The sequence below is a fragment of the Megalopta genalis genome, chromosome 13, assembly GCF_051020955.1.
Source record: "Megalopta genalis isolate 19385.01 chromosome 13, iyMegGena1_principal, whole genome shotgun sequence".
In the NCBI taxonomy this organism is placed as follows: Eukaryota; Metazoa; Arthropoda; class Insecta; order Hymenoptera; family Halictidae; genus Megalopta; species Megalopta genalis.
The window spans coordinates 5,653,357-5,678,369 of record NC_135025.1 but is presented as its reverse complement, the minus strand read 5'-3'; the positions used below and the strand labels follow the sequence as shown (position 1 = coordinate 5,678,369).

At 41.0% G+C, this 25,013-nt stretch overlaps 3 protein-coding genes across 4 annotated transcripts; 1 reads left to right on the top strand and 2 right to left on the bottom strand.

Moving 5' to 3' along the window:
• Positions 1–69: 69 nt before the first annotated feature.
• LOC117224409 (calcium release-activated calcium channel protein 1) lies at positions 70–3,755 on the bottom strand. The gene is made up of 2 exons (XM_033477336.2): positions 2,042–3,755; positions 70–1,203 (listed from the first exon to the last, which is right to left on the bottom strand). Exons 1-2 carry the CDS (start codon positions 2,603–2,605, stop codon positions 712–714), a joined length of 1,056 nt encoding a protein of 351 aa, XP_033333227.2. The 5' UTR covers positions 2,606–3,755; the 3' UTR covers positions 70–711.
• A 1,345-nt stretch (positions 3,756–5,100) lies between these two features.
• On the top strand, positions 5,101–7,828 carry LOC117224122 (uncharacterized). 2 transcript variants are annotated; one of them, XM_033476825.2, is made up of 5 exons: positions 5,101–5,481; positions 5,900–6,106; positions 6,197–6,438; positions 6,515–6,796; positions 6,910–7,828. In XM_033476825.2, the coding sequence occupies exons 2-5, from the start codon at positions 6,101–6,103 to the stop codon at positions 7,118–7,120; spliced, it is 741 nt and encodes a 246-aa protein (XP_033332716.1). In that variant the 5' UTR covers positions 5,101–5,481; positions 5,900–6,100; the 3' UTR covers positions 7,121–7,828. The 2 variants fall into 2 exon arrangements, with proteins under 2 accessions (XP_033332716.1, XP_033332717.1); XM_033476826.2 differs by lacking the exon at positions 5,900–6,106.
• Positions 7,817–24,647, bottom strand: LOC117224267 (fatty acid synthase). The gene is made up of 33 exons (XM_076525953.1): positions 24,481–24,647; positions 23,845–24,198; positions 23,366–23,610; positions 22,828–23,274; positions 22,614–22,746; positions 22,025–22,542; positions 20,459–21,916; positions 19,932–20,378; positions 19,510–19,862; positions 19,271–19,431; positions 18,988–19,200; positions 18,661–18,916; positions 18,510–18,588; positions 18,369–18,424; positions 16,525–16,742; positions 16,200–16,450; positions 15,870–16,101; positions 15,361–15,779; positions 14,999–15,292; positions 14,717–14,924; positions 14,483–14,643; positions 14,091–14,408; positions 13,514–14,019; positions 13,132–13,436; positions 12,649–13,047; positions 11,553–12,586; positions 11,245–11,486; positions 10,480–11,176; positions 9,462–10,293; positions 8,869–9,341; positions 8,504–8,758; positions 8,185–8,439; positions 7,817–8,108 (listed from the first exon to the last, which is right to left on the bottom strand). Exons 1-33 carry the CDS (start codon positions 24,536–24,538, stop codon positions 7,920–7,922), a joined length of 12,066 nt encoding a protein of 4,021 aa, XP_076382068.1. The 5' UTR covers positions 24,539–24,647; the 3' UTR covers positions 7,817–7,919.
• Positions 24,648–25,013: the final 366 nt, after the last annotated feature.

Below are 25,013 nucleotides of genomic sequence, written 5' to 3'. Positions count from 1 at the left end.
TTCTCTCTCTTTCTCTGTTCTAGATTAAGTAGTGTGAGCCACATTTTGATTAACAAGAGAGTCTTCAAGTCTGAGAAAAAAGAATAATTTATTTGACTAGGATAACAAGTTCTGGAACAAAAGCATGTACATAAAATGAAACCGATCACTCGACTGTCCTTCAGTTTTCCCACAAACTAAGTGACAAAAATATGTGTATATGTATATATGTATGTATACATATATACACATATATAAATGTATACATATATACATATATTTAGCGATACGATGATTCGTACGATAAAAAGCGAAGCAATCGGGGGAAACATTTAAAGAAAAATCGGGAATTAAGTCGTAAATAGAACATAATTAAAATGCTAAATATAAAATAGCTAATAACACTAAGAGCACTTTGCTTGTACTGTTGCAATTCTTGACTTGCATGTGTACAGCTATGTACATTTTTATATATAATAAAACACGATCATTTTCGCGTGGTCGTGTTTAAAAAAAAAGTAAAGTTATTGAATAAATATAATGTGTTCTTTTTCTGTTACGTATGTATACTTTAAGTACAATATTTAATTTTCAGCGATTAGTTTAACCGGCCAGAAACGAACGGTGTTACAGTCTGCTGCGTGTTTCAGGAGATGTCAATATACCTAATTAGCAATCGTAGGCAACGAAAGATGGGAATTCTTTTATAACAGATACTAAAAACTCTGTAAATCAAACGCTACTCTGTCCGATCGTTACGTTATCTAAATTCCGTTTAATACTTTCCAGTTCGTTCATATCAGTCACCGAGGATTCACATTTGTACACCACCAACGAGTGATAAAAGTGTACAGCAAAAGCTATGAAGACTATGAGGACCGGGATCACTATAATAGTGCTGGCAGCTGCAGCTATAAAAGAGTAATCCCAGAATTTTACCCAGCAGAGTATAGCTACCTCGACCAAAAATAGAAATAGGCCCAGCACTGTGGAAAATGCCCACGCTAATTCAATGAAACCGCGCATTCTTTCGTGCGGTGATTCCGTTACCAATCGAGATACCTGAAGCTTACTGATGGCCTCAATATTCGGTAACAAATATGTGCTTATCATTAAAGCAAAGATGTGCACTGATACTAGGACGGTTGTGCAAACAGCGAACATTACAAACAGCCACTCCGGTACCGCGTTTGGATCGTTTATTTGCAGTTCTACCATAGCCACCTGAAAGTCAGAAAAAAGAACACCAATACAATGAATCATATTTTTGCACGTTAGGTACATGGGTAATCGATTCAACAAGTTGCATGCTTTAAACGTATATGCTTTGCAGATATAATATGAATTCGTCATATTTTACAATGTATAGAATGAATTACCATATAATGCCCGCGCATGATATATTGTTAAAGAAAGTAGTATTTGTCTTACATAATCGTAGATGAGGCTGAAGATTACACAGAATTGTCGTTCGCGTCTGTTTAATGATTTTCAGGAAACGTTGTGTAATCCCCGGCGGATTTTCTGATTATACAAACATAGATTTCTTGGAAAATTTTACTCTGCGAAGAATTCGCGACTGTGACTGTTTCAAACATGTACCATCATGAATATTCGCGTGGATACTTGTCGCGACTCGATTAACCATCGGTATTTTATAGTTACATCATAGACTGACAGGAATGTACACGAACCCTGCAAAGACACGCTGTCTCCTCTCTAAAAATGATGTGAAAACTTGTTGGCATACCTTCAGGTATATAATACAAGTTTATAAAATACAATTGATTAAAAGGAAGTGAAGATAATTTCATATTTGCAATTATCCTGCGATGCACTAGCGAAAAACAGCGTGCAGAAAATATTCTCAGAGTTAGAGTGACATCGGTGTGCTACTGCGAATTAATTTGAACGTTGATCGGCAGAACAATTAATTGGTTTGCTACGGTGATGTAAATGACGGTGTCGAGCGTTTCATCAATAGAGAGGATATTATTAGGAACACATTTATTCATGGTGGAGTTTTCTCTTTGGATGCATTCAGAAGGAAGCAGATACTCACCATTGCGAATCCGCTTAACAATTCTGATGTTGTTGCAGTTGCTTTCAATTTAGCGCGACTCATGTGGAGTCTTCTCCACGAGAGGCCTTCAGGACCATCATGATCCTCTTGTTGAGGTGTTGGTTGTACCTGGGATCCTGCACACGTACAGCAACATGCATATGGCACATTGTTGGGGATGTGACTGTTCGAATGGAGATTTGAGTATGGAAGACTGCCCATTGACCTCATGTCCAAGGCCACGTAGCGATTGTTTCTACTCCTCGGCGACAGGACTAATTCGCTCTGAGAAGTGTACAAGGTACTCTTGGAGTTGTAATGAGAATAGTTAGCGTCGTTGATTTGAGCATGCTTGGGCAAATAGGATAAAGAAGTAGGTCTACTTCTGTGGGCACCATGGGATAATTGAATAAAATCAATTTGAGTACATTTGTCCGCTTTGCCCGCTATCTCTTCGTTGCTCCTACATGTTGAGATGGTGCTGCTCCTACCATGCCTTTCATCGTGATTGGGAACGCTGTTTCGTTTGGCCAGATCTTTTTCAATGCCATTATCATTCGACATATTGCAGTGTTTAACGTCTCCTACTCATTTAAACTTGTATGCTCCTTAGAATACCGAAGCTAGCTACCAGATTCTCCTCCTATATTATTGACGCTTCCTTCTGCGGTACGGGGAGTCAAAGAATCGTGGCACTATTTTCACGAATGTTCAATGTTATCATTGTTTCATTCCCAACGGATTGAGTCACTGCCATTGCACGTTCACACAATCACACAGGTGCGATTATTATACGCTTAAATCCTTGTCGCTATATTCTTACTACCTCATCATTGTAACATGGTGATTATTATTTAAAACACAACTGAAATATTACCCTTTCATTTGTAACAGGAACAACGTTATGTTGATATGAACTGCGTTGCGGAGCGTCTCTTTTCTCAGGATGCTATTTAGAAGCACTAGAACAGTTCTGGAACAAGCGAGTACTGCAAGTCTTTAATTAAAAAGTAATTCAAACAGATATCACCAATTAGTTGATCCACTTGCGTTTTGTAGCGCGTTTTCTTGCATACTGTAACACGAACCGCACTAAACCGAAATGAATCTTGCTGAGAAGCGGTACATCTTTTGGGAAATTGTCTGGTTGCTCTAAAAGCAGTCTAAAGCTGCTCCATAGTGCCCGGAACCGAAGCGAGTTGCCAGCGGTCTCCACGGCAGAACACTGACCGAAGGCTGGCGTCGCATCGCCGAGGAATACACATGACGTATCCGACTGAATCATAACAATAGTATTAATTGCCTTCAAGGCATATCGGCTACATAATAACCACTGTGTAGTCCTAGCGTACGTGCATGACTGCCATCGCTCTGTGTATCCCCGCGATTCTCCTCTCTAGAATGTCTATCGCGAAACGCGACTGCGGCCAATGACGTTTGTGCTCCTGACTTTGAAACAAAAGGTAAGACAGCACCGGTGAACGTAACCGGTGCAGGTACTCAAATGCTAGGCTACAACAACGTTAATGATTCGGATAGCAACATCGAGTTTTTGTCAGGGATCAGCAGTGCATTTGAAATTTTTCTAACCGCGCTCATAAATCACAATGACTGCACCATTGTACACTGATGTTTTGTAATATCCTGGTTAGCACGCGTATCCTCTTCATATTATCTTTTCCTATTTATAGAATAGTAGATAGTATTAATTTTTATTTTTACAAAAAGAAAAAAATGAAGACATCAATTGTTCCATTTATTACAAACACTTCGAACGTCTTTGTGCCATCTAATGCTTATTGTTGGGGAAATCAGTTAGAATTTCCACAACAATAGAAAAATAAGGAGTTATGAAAGAACGACCGTTTATTAGTCGTAACCAGAACCGCTATTATTCACTTAGATAGCTCTAACATCTGGTAGAGTCAAAAACAAGTTTCTTCTCGGGAAGATTGTAAATTTTTAATGTACCTACTTTATTAAACATGTTTATTTTGTTTTGTTTGAATTGTGCAGAATGACTGTGCAGCCCAAGTTCCAAGTGGTAACGCTAATGCGTGTCATTAACAATTTACTGGAAAAATTTTATCTATCAGCAGTTGATTTACATGCGTAATTACGCGGACAATTTAGCGGGAATTGTAAGGATTGTTGTTCAGGGAACCGATGATTACATCTTCACATTTGTGTGTACAATTCATTCTTACGATTGTGCATAACTCATCATGCGTTTGGAGAGTTGAACCTGAGGTGTTGTAGGAACTGGAATGTTAAAGCTCGAATAAAGAATAATCTAGTGGAGGAAAAGGTATATTTTTTTCTCTTCCGACCTTACACCAGGCTACTGCCAAATTACAAAGTGCAGATTATTACTGTTTAAAAAATGTATCCCTAAATGAACAAGTTACTTTTAATAGTGTAATCTAGTTGTTTATTATAAACTAATAAAAGAGATGACTTATTATAGAGCTACGAATAATTAAATGTATTACGCCTGGAGCGATGCAACCCGCCGTGTTCAGCGGTTCAGTTGTTCATCAGATTGCAGCACCTAGGCGCAATCGATGTCCCCAGTCGCTGTTGTGCAAATAACGAATAATACTGTTGAATTCTAACGATTTTCATTAATTGACGATTCAGATGTTTTAAATTTGTAAAATGAAACATAATGTCGCTTTGAAAAGCCATAAAATGCACAAGAGGAATTGTTTTTCGAGTGAAAATTTATTCGAATTAGTTATTAAAGTTCGTGTAATTTCGTACATCGTCTATATTTCATAAAGTTACTTTTAACCGTTTTCTAAACGGTGACATTAAATTTATTCATTTCTTGTCTTTAAACTTTGATTACAATCATGTTTTTGGTTTTGAATATATCGTATGCTCTAGAAATTTCAAGTTATGTCTCGATCAGCCACGGCGCATGCGTAAAGGTTTCTCGTTTTGGAACAAACTCGTCTGTCGCCCGGTAGATGCCTCACGCTACTGTGCGGGACTCCTTGCGCATGCGTCGCTTTGTGCAGTTGATTTTCTTGACTGTACATATGTACACTCCGCTACACTGGTCGTGAACTCGCGGGTGATAAGAACTTCCAGAACTTTCCCCCACTTTCCAAATCGCAAAGAAAGGAGAGAAAGAGTAGGACCCACCGAGAACAACGTAACGCGGCACTCCCTACTCCTAGCCCTTTTCTCCTTCTTTTAGGTTGAACAGCGGTTAAATAAGAGGAGACAAGTTTTGAAAATTCTTACGGCTTACGAGCCCTAGTCGCATGCGTGGGTCGTGTCATGAGTACGGTGTATAATGTACAATATATGTATAGCGGTGATGGTATGTGTAACGTGTCAGTGTAGCAAGTGTGGCTGAGTGTAGCAGCCTTCTGTAGCCAGCCTGAGTTAACCGGACAAGCAGCGAAGCAGGAGGTGAATGTTCACATTTTGTGAGTACATACGACAAGTATATAAATACATACATGCATCCGTAGAAGACAAAACAAAGTTATATTGTCGTCAAACAACTCTCAGGATCTTCTACATAGAGACTGATAGAGACATTGACGTCGAACTTAGAGTGTTGGATCGGCAGACGAAAATAAACAACCGTGTGCCTTGATACAATATTTCGGTGCATATTACAGTGCATATTACAGACAGAAATATCTTCTCATTGTAAATAGCTGACGAATTAATTAACATACTAACTGGTAACCGAAAATTCTAGTTTTTTTATTTATTCAGTCAACGATTGTTGTTTTGGTGTCGTAGTTGTGTATACTGTTGAATAAATTCATAGCCCCATTGTGCACGCAAGAAATCACTCGCATTTCGATTAATCCGTGACGAATGATCTGGGTACAGGTTAGCGTCTGCAAATAACATTCAGCTAACGTCTGCTTAACGACAAGCAGTTCAAAAATTTGTATCGTGTAATATTTTCACGAAACTCGTGCCAAAAACTGGCGCGTATTGTCGAAGGCTCGCGCGCATTTATCGAATTTCTTGAGAAGCATTGTTTACTGTGACACAAATAAACAAAGGCTGTCTCCTTGAACTCTCCAAATGACAGTAAGTTATTTGTAACCTGTCTATTGATTGTTGTTTTTGAATCTGACAGTGCTGTTCATATATTATTAAATTTGTTCCTTTCTGATTCAGAACACAATGGGAGGAGCAAATCTTCATACACCTCCATCAATATTTCAACACATGATGAGCCAGCAGAGCGTGTCCCAACAACCTGGACCATGGATGCATCTGCCACAAGTGCCTCCAATGTCGATGCCATGGAGTATGTCTTCTCTGCAACAACCAAAGCTAGTTCGTTTTACTGGTGGAACTACTTTTGAACCAATACTCCATCAGAAAAGAAAACTGGAACTCTCGGACATAGTGGACACGTGAGTGACTGAACTTTGATTTACAAAATGTCTTATGCTTGAATGCGAATTGTATCGATTTAATGTAATATTGTAGAAGACAAACGAAGCAATTCATAACAGAGGAAAAAATGGCAGCACATTTCAAAGATTTACACATTAGCCCCAATTACCAGCCTCAGTCTCCTGTGCCATCCACATCTGTGGCTGAAGCACAAGTAACTCCTACTGAGGAACTGAATATGGACTTGGAAGTTGGAGTAACAAATTTAGTAGATGCAGACCTAGCAAAATCTGGGCAACCTAAATTGGTTCTTTCAGAGGAATTGAAAAGGCTACAACCAGAACCAGTTATTCCACCTTCGTTATTATCCAAACTGTATGTGTGAACGTTTACTTTTACAAACGTTCAACTATTATATCTAAAGCATGAAATTACTTGAATCGTGGTTTTGTAAAAGATGCTAAAGCTTTACAGCTTTTCCATTTCAGGGAGAGGCCCTCCATGGCTTTAGTACTCTGGGAACCACCAAATAAACACCTACGTCTCCTACCGTCAAGAGTGACATCGTCTCCGATTCCTAGCACGTCCGATAGTAATAACAACAGTAATAACAATAATAATAATAATGAATCTATTCCGAACTTGAATCAGACAGTGCAATCGAGTAATACATCAGCGTTCGAACCGATGGAATTATGACAATAATCCTAGTAACATATTCTTTACGTTTTTCCTTTTCTGGTAGAGAAGTACGGTATTACGTTCTAACATTTATCTAGATATAGAGAAAACGCGAAAAAATATGTTGTTCTTTGTACTTTTTATTCATTGCCATAAGCTCGTGTGATCAAGTCGAGGTATGAAACCTTCTCTTACTGAGCGAACATGTTCTGTATTATCCAGTAAGGATTTATTTCTTCAGTTCAAGTATATTTACTATGTTTTACAGAATCAGCAGTTATTGTAATAGGAATATAAGTGTAAGAAAAGTAGAAGGAATAAGTAAGACAAACAGTTTTCTTTCTAAGTTGAATACGATACGAGAACATAGATAGTGAGAAGGTAGAGATCTATTATTTATACGTTAATGTGTTTAATATGAAACAGCATTCGGGTGTAATATTCTTACTAATTAAGTTTTTCATTTAATGTATGTTATCGAATACTTTCGTCCTACGAAGTAACGTTAGAATGCATAGAACGAGAACGTGAGTTATTTGTACGGTAAACCGCTATGTTATGTGTATGAATTAACGTTAAGTATGCAAATGTTCGATCGAGGAAGTACTTCAATTAATTCAATTCGCCGCGTGGTTCGAGTGTGTGTTGACAATTGCTTGTCATAGAGTGTTTGAGCAATGTACGATGATTTTGCATAAAAGATACAACAATACGTTTCATGAACAATGATATTCTTCATTTATTCACGACCGGTTCAAAGATTACAAGTAAACGATTAGCTCTTAATTGATAAACATGGAATGCTGTAGTCCTTTCACTATGTTCTCATTATGGCCACGTTCTTTACCTGTACCTCTAAGTCGGTGGACATAAGATTCAGGCTCTCTTTAAATACTTTTTCGTCTTCTACCGGGTCTCCGTTAATCACTGCTGCGCTTCTCTTGTTATCAAGCATGGTAATATGGTTGCCCTCTACCTCAGCTACCGTCACCCTTCCATAAGTCAACTAAAAGAAGTCAATTTGGCAGTGACAAACACCGCTTCACGAAACCGTTAACGAATTAATGAATCTATGCAGTTACCTTACGCAATCCGTAAGCCTCATCAGGCATTTGCATGGCCGGTAACGTCGGCTTCAATAACATGATGGGTGTTCTCAGCGGGGTCATAGAGTTACAGTCATATTCGTCTAAAACCTGTAAGCGTTTGTATATAAACGTGGCGATGGATTTTTGTGCCTCAGGTGTGTAAACTTTGGCAACATCAGGTGGTGTATAAACGGTAAGCTTCTCCAGCTTCTCTTCCCAGGTGGTGCACTTGTTCAACTCCATTTTGAACTGCAAGGGCGCATTTGTAGTTTGTAGATATAGAACACGATTAGGATTTAAACTTGCAATTTACCTCGGTTAAGGAGGGCGAATTGGTAACAGCCAATATGCCAATCAGGAGATTATTCTGGAAGGTTTCCTCTGTCGTGGCGAAGAGCTGTTGTAATTTTATGGCCTTCATATAATCAGGCGACCCGTCCAAAAGAATTAGGTGACCGACATAGCCACGAGATTCCAATCTCCTCACCAGTTCAATAGCTATTATCGAGCCGTATGAATATCCAACTATTGTGAAGTCTCTTCGCTGTTTACTCCTTTCTAAAACATACTGAAAGAAGATACGAAGTTGAATTCGTGGGAGCCAAATAGAACTGCAAATGAATTTCAAATATGTAACAGATGTGGAAAGTTGGAGATCAGCTTCTAGGTGATACATACCGGTAAAAGACGGTCTGCCATCTCTTCCAAAGTAAGTCCTGTATCATATATTCCCATCTGTAAGCAACAAGCCGGAGATTTCAATTCAGATGCCAATGGTGTAAAAATTGAGGCGCTTCCCTCGATACCAGGAATAAAGAATATTTCATTCTGTTTTTCTTTGTGTTTCACCAGTAGATCAACGCAGTAATTGGTGCTCAAAATAGCAACGTTCATCGTCCTCATCAGTAATTGCATGCCAACCAGCTGCTCCGTCTTTGTGGTTGCTTTCGTGACCTGCTTGGTTTGCTTTTTAGAGTCTTTCGCGGACATCTCTACCAGCTTGGCTACATTCAAAACTCGAATGTCCTGGGCGGTCAAGAACACTTCGAAATCGCGTTCCAGCGTTTGCTTTATCTCCACGGCCATCATAGAATCCATACCAAGATCAGCTAGGGAAGCGCTCTGGCTAACGTTTTTCAGATCTTTGATGCCTATATTAAAGAAGCGGTTTGATTAGATTAAGAAAGCTACAGGAGTAAGGCTGTTCATATAATGCTTGGGAATAATATTTAGTAAAAAAGTAATTTGTTAATTAGTGGTTTGTTGCGTACTCATAATATACATTACTGCCTCCAGAACAGTACTGGCTTCACTGGCGCTAGGCCGTTTCTCCGCTACCAGCATGCTAGCCACAATGGGGCGGTTCTGGCAGAGAAACTTGTCCAGCTCTTCTAGACACGAGGATATCCTTTGCTGCAAGGTTCCACCGACTACGAGTTCTTTCTTGTCCTCAAGGAGTTTAGCAACCAGGCCAACTTCTCCCACGGCTCCCCATTCGATAGCCATGCCCGGCAGACCTTCTTCCACTCTTCTCTCGCAAATTCTCTCTAACACTGAATTGCCCATGCCATAATTAGTCTGACCAGAGTTTCCTCTTCCGCAGGAGATGGAGGAGAACACGACAAAGTGTCGAAGCTTTGGGCAGATCGTCCTTGTGAGCAAGTCCAACTGCTTGGTGATGCCTGCTTTGGATTTCATACTTTCCTCGAAGCTCTCCTCCGTCTGGTATATGCACAGAGAATCCTTCAAAAGTGCAGCCAGGTTGAAGACACCGTCCACTGGCGCTTGTTTCTCCGCGGACCTCAAAATGAACTCGCAGTCTTCTCGCTTCGACGCGTCCACGCCGGAAATGATGAGGACTTTCACACCGTAGGATTTCCAAATGTCCGTCCTCATCCGCTGATACCCAGTCTTGATACCATTGCGAGAAACAATCACCAGATTTTTGGCACCACGGATGACTAACCAGTCGGCCATCTCTAGTCCAAGGCCACCCAAGCCACCAACAATGACGTAACTTTTGTCTGGAGCAGCGTGAAACCGTGGGTAGCCAAGCACTGGCATGGTCAAGGGCTCCTTCTCATCCCTCACTCTAATTAGAATCTGGGAATAGTTAGATAATGAGTAAGAATATAAATTTTCCGCCTTTGCTAAAGAACGTACAAGGTGATTATAAAGCCTCGATATTCAATTCTTGTTGTCGGTATTCCAAATGTCTACCTTAGAAGACAGAATACTACTGGGACTTCATAACCATCCTGTATTTATCCGAGTACATCGAATGACTACCTTTCCTATGTGCTTCGCAGAAGCCATGTACTTAAAAGCAGCCTCCACCTCGTGCTTCTCAAAGCATTTTCTGACCAAAGGTTTTATGCACTTGCTCTTTAATTTCAAGTCGATGAATTCGTGGATTTGTGATTGAATATCAGGATGAAGTCCGCTAATCATGGTGTCCATCATGACTCCGTGGAAGCTGATTTCTTTTAAGAAGATTTCCAGTCCTAGCGTATTGTTCGCCGCCATATCGAATTTACCAATTTCCAGGAAACGGCCCCGGTATTTTAAACACCGAACGGAAGCCTGCAGCTTGTCCTCGGCCAGCGAGTTCAAAACAATGTCCACACCTTCGCCGTGAGTCTGTTTCATTATCATTTGCTCGAAACTAACATCTCTCGAGTTACCGATATGATCATCAGCGATACTGGGGAACGTTTCTCTGATGAACCTCCTCTTTTCTGGCGTTCCAACAGTGGTAAAGACCTCACAGTCCTCGGAGAGGGCCACATTGATAGCAGCTTGACCAACAGCACCACTGCCAGCGTGAATCAGTATCTTCTCACCTTTCTTTAGTTTACCGAAGAAGTAGAATGCATAAAATACAGTGAAGTATGCACTGGGAATAGTCGCTGCATCCTCTAAGGACCATTCATCTGGTATAGTCCACATGTTGTGCTTCAACGGAATGAGAAGATTCGATAGAGACCTGAAGAAACACAGTTAATTAGACTGAAAACAAAAAATATTTAATTTTTTTAAAAAATAATCTCCTGCCTGCTTTGAGCAAAGCCCATCACTCTTCGGCCGTTGGTGTCTATTCCCGTAAACTCGAATCCGATTAGGCACTCGTTCAGTTCTCTACTTTTCGTGATGGCTTCAGGCATTAGTTTACCGGTTGCCAACATCACATCTCGGAAGTTCAAAGAAGCGTAGACTACCTTCACAAGATTCTCGTTGCTGGGATCTGGTTTTATATTGCCCTCGGTCCACTGAAGGGAACTCAGATCACCTCTGACCTGTTAAACGAACGTCGTTAATTGTTCCAGAGTTTAGAGGCCTCAAGGAAAATCTTATTCGCATACCTTTATATTTACAAAACCATGGGGCAACGGAACAGGCTTCGGAGGTGGTAGAGGCAAATGTCTGTAAGTGCCCCAAACTTTTCCCGGGCGTAAAATATTAATGCCAATGTCAATATTAATCTGCTCGGAATAGAATGGGTCATCCAACGAGAATTTGGGTGCGTTCAAATCCTGTATGATCACGGTCTTCACAATTTCGCCACAGGGTTCTCTTCTCAGACACTTGACCATACCCAAAGCCCCATTCTCTAGATCCCCTTCAGCGACTACGACCAATCTTGTGTCTCTTTCGTTTGTTTTCTTCCCCTCCTGGGCCTGCAGCACTTCTTTTACCTTGTTCAGCCAGCTGAATTCATTGTTGTTCACATAAACGACTTCTGTGTTTCTAGGAGGTTTCTCCTGCCTTTTTAGGAGCAATAATGTCTGGCCCTTATAGCTCTTTTCCAACACAACATTCAGCTCGTATTCTCGAAGGTACAAATATGTGTCATTGTTGATTGTGGTCTCCCTAGTCAAAATATACCCGTCGTCAACGATGGACATCATGAGCTGGTCGAGATAGTGTTGCCTCTTTTCTGTTAGAATGTCGTAAGTGACAGCCATGAGAACGGATCCGTCTTCTGGCAGTTTGTTCGGTTCTACTACAGTAATCTTGTCGAGATCTGACAGATTTTCGTATCTGCCAGAGGTCGCGGCTAACATCATCTTTGGTCGAATCATGGGTAGATCGCCTAATACTTTCAGGATAGTAGGCGTGAGCACTTCCTCGGTGGACAAATTGTCGTCGCGATCAATTAATTCCACGATCTTCGGAGTCGTCAGCAGGCTGCTTTCCAATGCCACTTGGGAAGATAATATAACCATCTCCTCGGGGTTGGTCTCCGCCTTGTCCCGGTTAGCTACGAATTTATACTCTTCAAGAACAGGATCCGCCATTATCTTGCGCCGCTGTATAGCGTTTGCTTTGAGACCACGGATTTCCACACCTCCGGAGATTATAGCGTCGTACTCAGTGTACATGTAAACCGGTATATCTGCAATTTGATTCTTGTTAAAGATCAAGAAACTACCTAAATGTATTTTTCAGACAACGTACCGATGCTCTCTTCGCCAAAATTCCGAACCTTGTCGGTATGATACTTGGCGTCCACCACCATCTTTCTTATAGCCGTGGGCACATACAGAGCTCTGGTGTCTAGACCCAACAGTTTGATCTGCATCATGTTATCCAGATAAGCGGCCCAGTTCTTGCTCCATTTTATGCGACCCTTTGTTCCTTTGATGGAGGAGCTTTCCAATCCTCTGAATATCCCTGTGTAGTCGTAGCCGCGTAGTTTCAGTTCCGTGTAGATATCGTTGTTGTTCAAGACTTCCTCGTCGTCGATTTCCGGCAGAAGCTCAGCAGCGATCATCTCTTGTGCGGGATTGTTCGTCGTTCGAATTGTTCCGGACACCACGGTCGTGGTCCCCTCAGATATCTCGAACTTGCCAGATCCTGGAAGTGCATCTTAAGTCTCAGAAAACGGAGGTTTCTGACTATTGTAGCATTAAAGATAGTTAGTCCCGTTTAGATTTTTACCTCTTTGAACCATGACTGTTAGCTGGACGGTGCCGTCCTTAGGCAAAGTGGTCGCGCGTTCGAACTTGACGTCTTCAAAGACGACGGACACCTCGTCCAACAGCTTGCCCTGTAGCTGGCTAACCGTTTCCCAGGCCATAATAAGGTATCCTGTGGCTGGGATCAGATTTCTTCCATCGATTACATGATGAACGATATACTCGTAATTCTCATCCTTCTGGAAGACATCCAGGATTCTCTCCGACGTGGTGATCTTCTGACGCTGCGAGTAAACCGGTACGAACCAATCCGTCGAGTGCTCCCATCTGAAATTGTTCAAGTATTTCCCAAATGAATAAACGATAGTGTCTAGTCGTCAGATTAAAATGGTACCAATGTAAACCTGATAAGAGGCGAGATCATTGGTGTGCTACGGCTAACAGGAAACTCGACAGGCGGATAGATGTTGGCCAGCTGCAACTGGATGCCTGCATTGTACAGCTTTCCGAGAGCCTGCAGGAAGTATTCGGCATTGTCCCTGTGGCCTCGCAACGTTAGAGGAACGTTTATCACATTTGGATCCAGCGATCTCTTCAAAATTGCCTGGAGGAGACCATGAGGAGCGATCTCGATGGTTATGGCGTTTTCAGGAATCATCGTGGCAGTTTCCGCGAACAAGACAGAGTTTAAGAGGTTGTTCGTGTGATATTCTGCCGAGGAGAGTTGTGCTGCTGGGGCAGACCACTGGCTCTGAGCCACAGAAGTACTCAACCACTTGGGGCTGCGCGGTTTTGGATTAGGGATCACTTTCTTCAGATACGCCAGGAGCTTTGGTCCAGCCTCCGCAATGTAGCGGCTGTGATAGGCAATATTGCTACACGGTACCTCCTTCGCGAAGATCTTACTGGCCTAAAAAATCGTGATTTGTTAGCTAATTGAGGAGAATATCTCTTAATCAATTTGATGTTCTTAGAAAGGACCTGTAGCTCAGTCACAAACTTCTTCATAGACTCTGCCGGGCCACTGATAGTAGAACTGTCCGGGCCGTTGTGACAAGCCACTTCTATATCTGGTGGACAGAGGTCCTTAATATCATCGTAGCCCATGCCGACCGCTGCCATAGATCCCCGGATCATTTTGGTCTCGATAGACGCCAGACCTCTGGAATAAGCCGCGAGGACCATTTGTTCAGCGCTGAAGCAACCATCGGCGTAAGCGCAGCCCAGTTCACCGACAGAATGGCCAATTATGTTGTCCGGCACGACGCCAATGGACGCCAGAAGATCCACCAGACCGATCTACAATTATCATTCACTTATCATTCACAGGATTCTTAACCGATCTTTGCAAAATATAAACCACAAGTTGTAACCTGTATCGCGGCGATTCCCACAAAAGAGTTCACAATATTGTCAAAAGTTTTCTTGTCCTTGTTCGTGATAATGTCGACGATGTCCATGCCAAAGGGTTTTAGAGCCGCGTCGCATTTCTGGATAGCCTTGACGAAGGTAGGGAATCTCATCAGGGATTCGCCTAGTTTTAGTAATAAAAAAATTAGAAGAAATCCGAGTTACAAGAATCCAAAAATGTCAATGCCAATAAGTACCCATGCCAGCCCACTGGGATCCCATTCCAGAGAAAACGAACCACACAGGTTTTTTCATGCCAGAGTACTCCTGAATCTCTTTAGTCGGTGTCTCGGATATCTTCGACCCGACAATAGTGTATCCTCTGAACAAATTACCGGCTATATTCTCTGCATGAATCTCGTGCAACAATCGAATGAATTCCACGTCGACCGGCATACTCTCCACCTATAGAATTATTTGCCTCTTATCAAATGTCTCCCTTGAGTATCATCACTAAAATGTCTACTCATTTAACTAACATAATTTAGAAGTGTTTCCACAGCTTCTTCGTGACGGCCTGACAATGCAACAAGCCTGGGCAGATCGTCGGAAGGTGCGCCGTTATTCACCTTCTCCTTGTTATGAGACTTCAATAGAATGTGGGCATTCGCACCACCGAAACCGAACGAGTTAATACCCACGAAACCACCCTCCCACGGGGTTGGTTCCGTTACGACCTTGAGCATTCCCTCTTCGAAGCTCTTAATACCCTTGACGGGGCTCTGGAAGTGCATGTTGGGCGGAATCAAGCCGGACTCCATAGCGATTATAATCTAAAAAATTATTCGGCATTAGATCCGGTACTCGGCGATTTTAATTACAAGTCTTGTTGGAGATTTACTTTGGCTACAGAGCAAATACCACTGGCAGGCTCAGTGTGCCCCAGGTTAGACTTGACGGAACCAATCCTGAGCGGAGTGGTTCTATTCTTGACGAAAACTTGCTCGATGGCGTTCAGCTCCTCAGGGTCGCCGATACTAGTCCCAGTCCCGTGCGCCTCCAGATAGGACAAGATAGTCGGGGAGAGCTTGCATTCCTTGTAGAAGTCCTCCAACAGCATCTTCTGTATATCCCTAGCCGGGAACGTAATCCCCTGCTCCTTGTATCCGTCGCAGTTCGATTTCGTGTAGACCACCGACGCATAAATTCGCTTGGCATTCTTCGCCTTCTGAAGAAAGATCACGCTAACTGCCTCGCTACGCACGTAGCCGTTCGCTTTGGCATCAAACGACTTGCAACGACAGTCCGTCGCCAAGACACCTGTACATTGTGCGTAATTTCATCAGTTCAGCTATCCGATGGTAGTATAAGTAGTTCCAAGGGATTATGAATAATACTAGTATAGAGTACCGAGACGCGAGAACTGCAGGGATACGTAGGGATGCAGACAAAGATTCGAGCCGCCTACGATCACCTGATCGCAGACTCCAGTCCGTATCAGTCTATAAGCCTGATCCAATGCGACCAAACTAGAACTACAAGCCGTGTCGATCGCGTAGGATGGCCCATGTAATCCGAAGAAGTAGGAGATCCTGTTCGCCAGCATGGCTCTGCTGCATCCGGTGATACCAAAACCATTCGCCTAAAAGATATAGAGCCATTGCTTCAATAACTCAGATTGCAGACTTCGATCTTCTAACCGTCCCTGTTCATTTCTATAACGGATCACGCAAAGTTTACCTGCAGTTTCTCATAAAACCAAGTCTTCTCCGACTCGCTGATGCAGGATCCGATGATGACGGCCGTGTTGGTCCCACGCAGCTGTCTGGGATTCATCCCCGCGTCAAGGATGGCCTCGAACGAATGCTCCAACAGCATCCTGCACATGGGGTCCAGGGTGTGCGCCTGTTTGTAGTGGACACCGAAGAATATGGCATCGAACTTGAACAGATCGGCCACCTTGCCACCGTCCCGGGGTATCTCGGCGTGATCTGCTCCAAAGAAACATGATTATTTGATTTGCTCCACGCTTCCAACGAAATTTTGCATGATTTCAAAGCGTCACCTAGTCGCCACCGTGTATAGTTATCGGTGACCATGTCGACCTTGTTCATCAGGTTCTCCTTCAGCTCCTGCACGTTGTTGCTCTCCGGGAAACGACCAGAGATACCAGTGATGACCACCTCTTCGCCAGGTTCCGGTGCAACGTAGCACGATGACTCCACGTCGCGTGTGTTGGACATCTTTGTTTTCTTCTCTTGATCGGTCCTTAGTCTTGGTAAACTATAGGAAACTCTTTATCCAGATGATTCACGATCACAGGATTTGGCGAGCCACCATTCGGCGGGATTCGTAGTAGAAGATCGGCTCTTTTATTTGATAACAGATTCGTATCTACACCACGGAAACCACCATCAAAGCGCTTCCGGTTCAATGCCTGAGAGATAGTCAGACTGCTACCTTATCAACACTGGGACCACCCACACGATTGAAGATCGAACCGAATGGTTACGAGCTTCTTATAACCATCATCATCCCCACTATTCAAGGTCTAGCAGCTATTCTTTGAATATTCCTGAGGATGATCTGCATAATGACCTTTTAAAATTTCGTCGGCGACCCGATGGCGAACAGACATGCCCCCTTGTAGCTCTGTACAAAAAATTTCTATAAAACATTAAAACTGATCGACTGGAAATACTAATTATTTATCCAGCATTCTTCTCATTCGAAATGATTAAAATAACAGCATAATAATGTAAGCGCAATTAGGATCCTTCGACGCCCTGTGGATAAACTGGACGTTGAAAATTTATTTGGTATATTAATAATGCAGAATGCATCGTGATTAAGTAACAGTCAGGTAAATAGAAATATTTTTCATTCTGTTTCATGTCGAGTCATTCAATGAATTCTGCTGGCTTATGGAAACTTCCACTCCCGAAATTCAAACGTGGACGAAAGAAGCAACATCGTGTGAGCACTGAACTTGAAAATAGAATAATTTAGTTCTTGGTCTTGATTTACAATGAGTGTTTACCAATCGTGTACGTTGTTACAATGAATATTTTTAGGATAGGATACATGTAAGTCAAAGGTTGCCGGAAGTCGAATTATTTTGCCTACATAAACACTCAGTAACACATCCGATAACATCTTGGGTACAAAAAAACTATTTCAGTGTTGCTCCTTATGAGGAGGAATTTGAAGAAACATCTTTTATTCTGTGCATAAACATTTCTTCTTTTAGTATGTAGTTGCTTAAGTATAGAGAAGTACATAATAAACAAGAGAGAGAACGAGTAGATTACTTTGATAGAATCTTTATTCAGTGGATAAATAAGTTCCACGTCGAACTACAAAATTACAAAATTTTGTTGACACAGTCAAAAATATATTATTGTCATATTGTAATTGTATATCTTTAATATACATAACTAATATAATCTTAAGTCTAAGACTGAGCCACCGGTGCCAAGTATCGATTGTCGGATCTACCCCGTCGAAATAGGAAATATTCGGATAAAGCATATCCGGTAAAGCAAAAAGCTCGTAGTAAGTTAAGAAAAATGATCACTTCTATGGCGCGTATCGGTATAATAAATTTGGTAGGCTAATACTACGTGGTTCCGTACAAATTCTCCGTCGTCACAGTAAATGTACGAGATCTGACTCCGCGACTGGGTTCTCATGATCCGCGAAATGAAAAATAAAATCGAGCATAATTGAACGCAAACTTAGTACATAAGAAGCTCACCCAAATTCTTCAATATTCACATGTCGATTATGCGTTGATAACAACATTAGCAAATATGTATAAATTAAATTAAATTAAATTAAATTAAATTAAATTAAATTAAATTAAATTAAATGTATAAATTTCGCTTCTTGACTGTTTCTCTGACTCACTGACTTGTACGATCATCAAACAAATGCAGTCTTTCTCTCGATTCTTTTTGGAATTCCTAGAAACGTACGAAAACATATATGAACTCTTACGTCTGCCGGATAAATACTATCTCAATATTTGTGAACGCCGGCGAAATGTACTTTTTTCCCCTGGCCGTCCAGTGCTTCCATTAAGCTCGACGTGAAACTAAACTCTGAACTGCTTTCATCATCTTGATCCCTGTATGAGAAAATTCACATGTAACAGTGAAAGAAAACAGTTCTCTATTTATAAAAGTATACAATTACATACAAGGTATCCAGACTAGTGAGGCTGCCATTCGATTCCGGTAGATTCAAATGACCGTTCACCTTCAGTAGTTCCAAGAAAGAGTTCGAGGTAGCCAAGTAAATTCCTTTGGATCCTGCCACCCCTAAATAACGAAGACTGCTCAATTCGATTAAGGTTCGCTCTGGATTTTTCGTTGGCGTGGTATACGAGTCGTGAGTCAGTTTCATGATTTCCACGGAGGAGAAGTGAATAATGAATAGGTAGGGTTTGCGAAAGGCTGCGCAAAAAGTGAAGAATTAGTATGTTGCATTATCAAGTACATTAAGCTAAATTGTCAATGAAGTTTACCGAAAGCAAACGGCAAATGGTTCCACGAAGGATCAACGGCTCGAGTTCTCTGGCCGCTTTCATTTACGAACATACCAAACTCGTTATAGCAGAGTAATAGCTCTACCTTTCCAGGTACAAGCGATACGTTTAGAACGCATACTGGAAAAATGCCTAGCTTGGCTACTCCAGTCAACGCAGCTTTTACTGAACTATCGTCTTCCTCAGGGAATTCTGCAACGATTGTGAACATTAAACAAAATAAAGTAAGCTTATAATTAGAAATAGTAATCGTATTTTATACCATCGACAGTGTAATTTTTAAGATCGATCTGGAAAAATTTATTGCACCCCACTATGAGGACGTTTCGAGTAAATATAGCACAACTGCATGGCTCGTGAGTCTCCAGCTCACGAACGCCAACAAATTCCCCGCTGTCCTCTTCATTGTACCATTTGAGTAATCTACAGGTTTTCGCGGAAAAGCATTAATTAAATTAACGTGGGAAACTATTACACATTAATTGATTAATTGCAACTTACATTACATGAGATGCAGTTGCAGCGCAGAGCATATCTTCGTGCAACTGATACAGGTGGCAGCTATCAGTGCCAGTTAGAACTGGTTTGGTAGTGATCGCTGGTCTAGAGCACTCAGCAGCCACCGCGTTGCTTTTTAGTTGCCTTAAACTACAAGATACTAATTGTCTATTTTCACCAGCTATCATTAAAGCTATGTCTAAGTGGGGGTGCAGAGTCAATTGGTGCACTCTCTTGACCCCTCTGATTGCCGTGAGTGTCCGCGACTTTGCACCACAATAAGAAAACAGACCCTCTTCAGCGCCCAATAATAAAATATTTTCTTCGGTTAAAGCAACAGCGCAATTTAAGTCCAACTAGAAAAAATTAATCGTTAGCTAATCTGAAATACATAGCTGTTAATTACAATTTAACAGACCGCTTACTTGATTCTTTTCTAGTCTTAGTATAGTTGAATATCTTTCGCCTTTACGACAATTTGAATATCTTTGACTAGTAACAGATTTAAGTGCTTTCAGCCAATTTTTCTTATCGGTTTGGCTCAGAGCCATTACATCCAAACGCGACGTGGGCCAACAGGTGGTCGACGAATTCGATTCTATCCTAAATATAAACGACAGGTCTGACTTCGCCGTTCCCATCACGTCTGGTTGCTGTACATTGTCCGACACGGTGAATCCCTCATTCTCGATTAATTCCAAACGATTCACAGGAGCCATTCCAGCAGTAGGTTGGTGCTCGTAGGTACATAAACGAGTGTCTTCTAATCTGAGGTATTTCCTTTCCCAGCAGGTTTTCGAACGCTCTGGAATCTTTACCCATCCTTCCATGGTGACGTGACTGTCTTTCTTAGCTGGAACGACGCACTCGTCCTTAAAAGTGACATGAAATGTTATAGCAGCATGTCCTTATATGATATTTTATAGTATTTAAGTTATACAAAATATCATACTGTATCAGGTTTATCCGGTTGATCAATGGCCAAAGTTTGAACACTTCCAGAAATGGAGGACAAACTTTCTTCACTGTTCCTCCAACTCTTACCAAACTGCTTGGCGAAGCCTCCGGGTAAACCACAGGTGGCAGGAACGGTGACAGCGCATTTCAAGTGTGTCATCACTTGACACTCATTGCAAATGGCAGCTCGTTTGCCAAACTGAATCGAGTCTAGACACGCAGAGCATTTCCCTGCTCGCATCGGCAAACCAACATCAAATCTATGGGGAATATTGTGACCCATTCTTTGAGGTGACACACGCCTGGACAACGAGTTGTTCGGCTGATCTATTGCGCATGGACTCTTCGTTTGAGGTGCTGTGGGGGATGTCGGAGCAGATACAGAAGCGTGCATGGCTTTCAATGCTAACAGTTGATCGGTCAGCGTTTTAACCTTTGCTCGCTCTTTGGCTAACTGGTTCTCTAACTCTCGGTAACCAACGGGCATTCCAGTTCCACTTGGAGGTACATTTTCCTTCTGTTTAGTACCAAGAATCTTGTCGCACACTGTCTTCTTCTTTTTTCTACATTCCTCGAGCTTAAACTGTAAATAATCTATCAATTTCGTCTGCTGTTGCCTAGTACTTTCCGCTTTGACTTCCCTTTCCTGATAAAATTGTCTCATCTCTTCCAAAATGCTTTCCAACTCCGAGATCCTCATCCTCAGTTCTTGACCCTGATCCACGCTGTTTTGCAGATCGTTCATTAGCGCGAAATTCGCTTCTTTCAGCTCATGAAACCGCGTCAAGTGCTGGCTACTTTCTTCTTTGACTACCCTTGACTCTGCCTTTGCTACCTCTAATGTACGTTTCATTTCTGACAGATCGCACTCCAAATCGTCGCATTTAGTCGTAAATTGTTCAACTTGGCTGTTTAATTCTTGCACGAGTTTCTTATATTGATCTCTTTGAACAATCAAGCTGTTTCTCTCGCTCTCTATATCATTGGTTTCGGACTCCAACCTCTCAAAATTGCGCTCCACGGATAACCTTAAGGATCTCTCTTCGTTCTGAGCGGCAAATGCCTCCCGGAGCTTAGCCTCTGTTGTCTCTAAGTCTTTCTGTAATTTCATCTTGTCTTGGATCAGTATGTTCTCCCGTGTTTCGTGATCGCTTGTCAATCTCTCATAATCCATTAACTGCTCCTCCAGTACAGTGCATGTCTCCTTGAGAAGCTGTGTGTTCAACTCGTAGCCTTTGATCTCTTGCTCCAACTTGTGTATTTTCGACTCCAATTCACTCTTTTCTTCAGCGTGCTTGGCAATCTTCTGCGAGAGATGTGTGTTCTCTGAATTCAGACTGTCCACTCTATCTTGACTAACACGGCATTGCTTGCGAGCCGCATCTAATTCTCGACGCAACGAAGCGCTCGACATTTGAAGCTCTTCTATTTGTTGGTTAGCCTGAGTTAAGGCCTATATCGAAACAGAAGAATATAAACAATATAAATAAAAATAAAGGAATAAAGTCACGCGCGATATTAATTTAACATTTGTAAATACGGAATCTTGAACAATATTTACTCTTTGAGCGGATTCGGCCTGCATTTTATTTCGAGAAGATTCTTTTGTTATATCGTTCAGCGATACTTTCGCGCTATCCAATTCTCTGAGAAGCTTCCTGGATCTTTCCTCGTCCTCCTGGATCTTGTGATCCAACTTCTCTGATAACTTTTGCTTTTCCTCCTGCAGTAACTTTATTTTCTCGTCCGCCCTTTTACTCTCCCTCACAGCTATTCTTTTATCCAAATTAGCATCCGATAATTCTTTCTCTTTCTTCCATAAACTGATCTGTGCTTGTTTCGTCGTCTGTCGTTCAGCATTTAAGGCACCCTTCAATGTATGGATTTCTTGTTCTAATTTTTGTATTTGCTCTTCTATATGAGTATCGACTTTTATTATGTCCGTTTTGCTAACAACGCCGGCACAGGTTTGCTCTGTTTTCGTTTTTAGTCTGGCATTCTCTGCTTCCAACTTGGTTACACTCTGTTCCAAACGTTTCAATAATTCTTCTAAATTTTCAACTTTTCGCAAGTGTTCCTCTGAAAGCAAATGGAAATGTTTATTACAGTTTGCTTGCAACAATTATTGTATTTCACTTCAGTGATTGTACCTTCTTTCTCCAACGAATTCTGCAACCGTTTTTGTAATGCAACCTTGTCTTGTGTAGCTTGTTCCAGATTCATTGCGAGAGCTTCACTTTGCTCTAAATTCATCATAGTCTCGCATAGGTCGGACTTCATTACCTTTAAAACAACATTCAAATTAATAAAAATGTGTTACACCTATATCATTGTTTATAATTAAGATTAACGTTAATTATGCACCTGTAATTGCTGTTTCAACTGTTCGTTCTCAAGTTTTGATCTCTCCATTTGTTCTTTTATGGTGGTTACCGTTTGTTCCGACGTCATAGCGTTGTCCAATTGTTTCGCTCTCTCTTGCAATTGTTTCTTTAGTGTTTCTATTTCAGCATCTCGGACAGGTATCGTGGCTTGAATGCTACGCAACTGTTCCTGACAGTCTTTGAGCTCATTTTGCGCCAGCTCCAAAGCAACGTTTAATCTCGATTGACGACAATGATTGGAATCCTGTTCGTTTCTCAGTTTTGTTTCTAGATCTGTATTCTTCGCTATTTCTAAGTCTAACTTTGCTCTCAATTCAGCCAACTGACTATGTGCTCGGTTAGCTATCTCCTCGAGTTTGGTTTCAACTCCTTGTACACTTTGTCTGCTAAGTTCCCTAGTTTTAGCTAAAGATTCTTTATATTGCATCTGAAAAAAAGAAACGAAATTAGTGAATCATTAACATTACAAAAATTGATGGTTTATCACTAGACTAGATTTGTATGAGTTATCAAAATACCTGAAATACCCTAAGCTTATGCAATTCTGCATTTGTAGTTTCCAGCTCACATTCGGTCCTTTGTAATCTCGAACTCATTTCATTGTTGCTTGTACATAATTCGGTAATCCTCACAGTTTGAGCCTCTATGTGATTGTTGAGCTGTGCAACTTTATCTTTCTCTGCATTTTCCCATTTACGTTTTGCATCTTTTATCAAAGCAAGAGCTCTTGTCTCTAAATCTCTCCTCTCCTGCCGTTCTAATTCTACCATCACAGTATACATTTATTATCTTGTTATATTTACATAATATGAAACGATGTTACAAACTATAATTACTAAAATATTTATAAGCATTAGACTATCATGGGCTAATTAAAAAGAATTCCATGATCTACATGAATTGACCTATGACATATTCCTCAAATTGCATAACAAACGGCTGTTCTACAAAATTGTTTACTTTATAAAAATATTAAAGATTATAATAATCAATTTACCTAATGTTCTTTTTATTCCAGACACTTCTGATCTCGTTGTAATCAATTCCCTCTCTAATATATCTCTTTCTTTACTAAAAGCTTCTAATCTTTTTGTTTTCTCTTCTAGTTTAGCTTCCAACTGAGCCAACTGACTCACTTTTCCCTGAAGTTTGAATATCATTTTCTGTTTTTCTTGGAGGTCTCTCTTCTTGTCATCTAATTGTGCTTCTAATTCAGCCTTTTCTTTCGACAATTTCTCAAACTGAGCCGTATGACGTTTATGAAATTTAAATTCAAACATGGAGGAAAATTCTTTCGGCGGATCCTTGGATGGACCTTCTGTTTTCGAAGCATTATCTGTTTTCTCAGTACCTGCAAATACGATAAAATGTATAATGCTCAACGAATCATTGTCGGATGGTATTCATATACATTGAGGTACTATTCAGAGCTGTAAAGTGTAATTGCCTCTTGCATAATATGATTTGTTTACCTTGATCAATAGCAAATTTTTGCTATTAGGTAAAGTATGTTTGCTTAACAATCAATAATAATACTTTCCAACAAACAAAATACTTTCCATAGGACATTTCTTTCCAGCTCTGTACAGTACTTACAAGCTTTATATAGTAATTGCATCCTCTTAATCTTTACCAAGGCTTCTCCTTAGCTCAGCTAGATCACATCCTGCAGTTTTCAGGTCCTTTTCCATATTCCTCGATTTTCATTTATATGCTTCTCTGAAGGCAAAAGAAACACTGCTGTTAGGACGAGTTTGTTCGATAAAAAAAATTCTATTACCTAACAGATGTATCGAAACTTAAACCCAATTCTCAAAACGATCAAACGGTTGCGAATGAAACTCCATCTTTCCAATTCAAATAATCTGTTCGACGCCGAAAAAGTACACACGGCTTGTACAGATTGCGCCACTTCTGCAAATTTTCGGCGGTCGATTTAAATTGTAAAATTTGTAGTCCCCGATCGGCAGCGAATTCTTCTTTTTGAAATAATAACAATACGACAAATTCTGCTGAACAATTTTGTACCGTTCATATTATATTTCTGTAGTACATGTTTCATAAATACAATTTGCACCATTTAAATGTTCGCACCGTATTCGCTCATTGCCTCCAAATAATATTCAGCACTCGTAGTAGAAATGAAATATATAGGATATTCGCTTC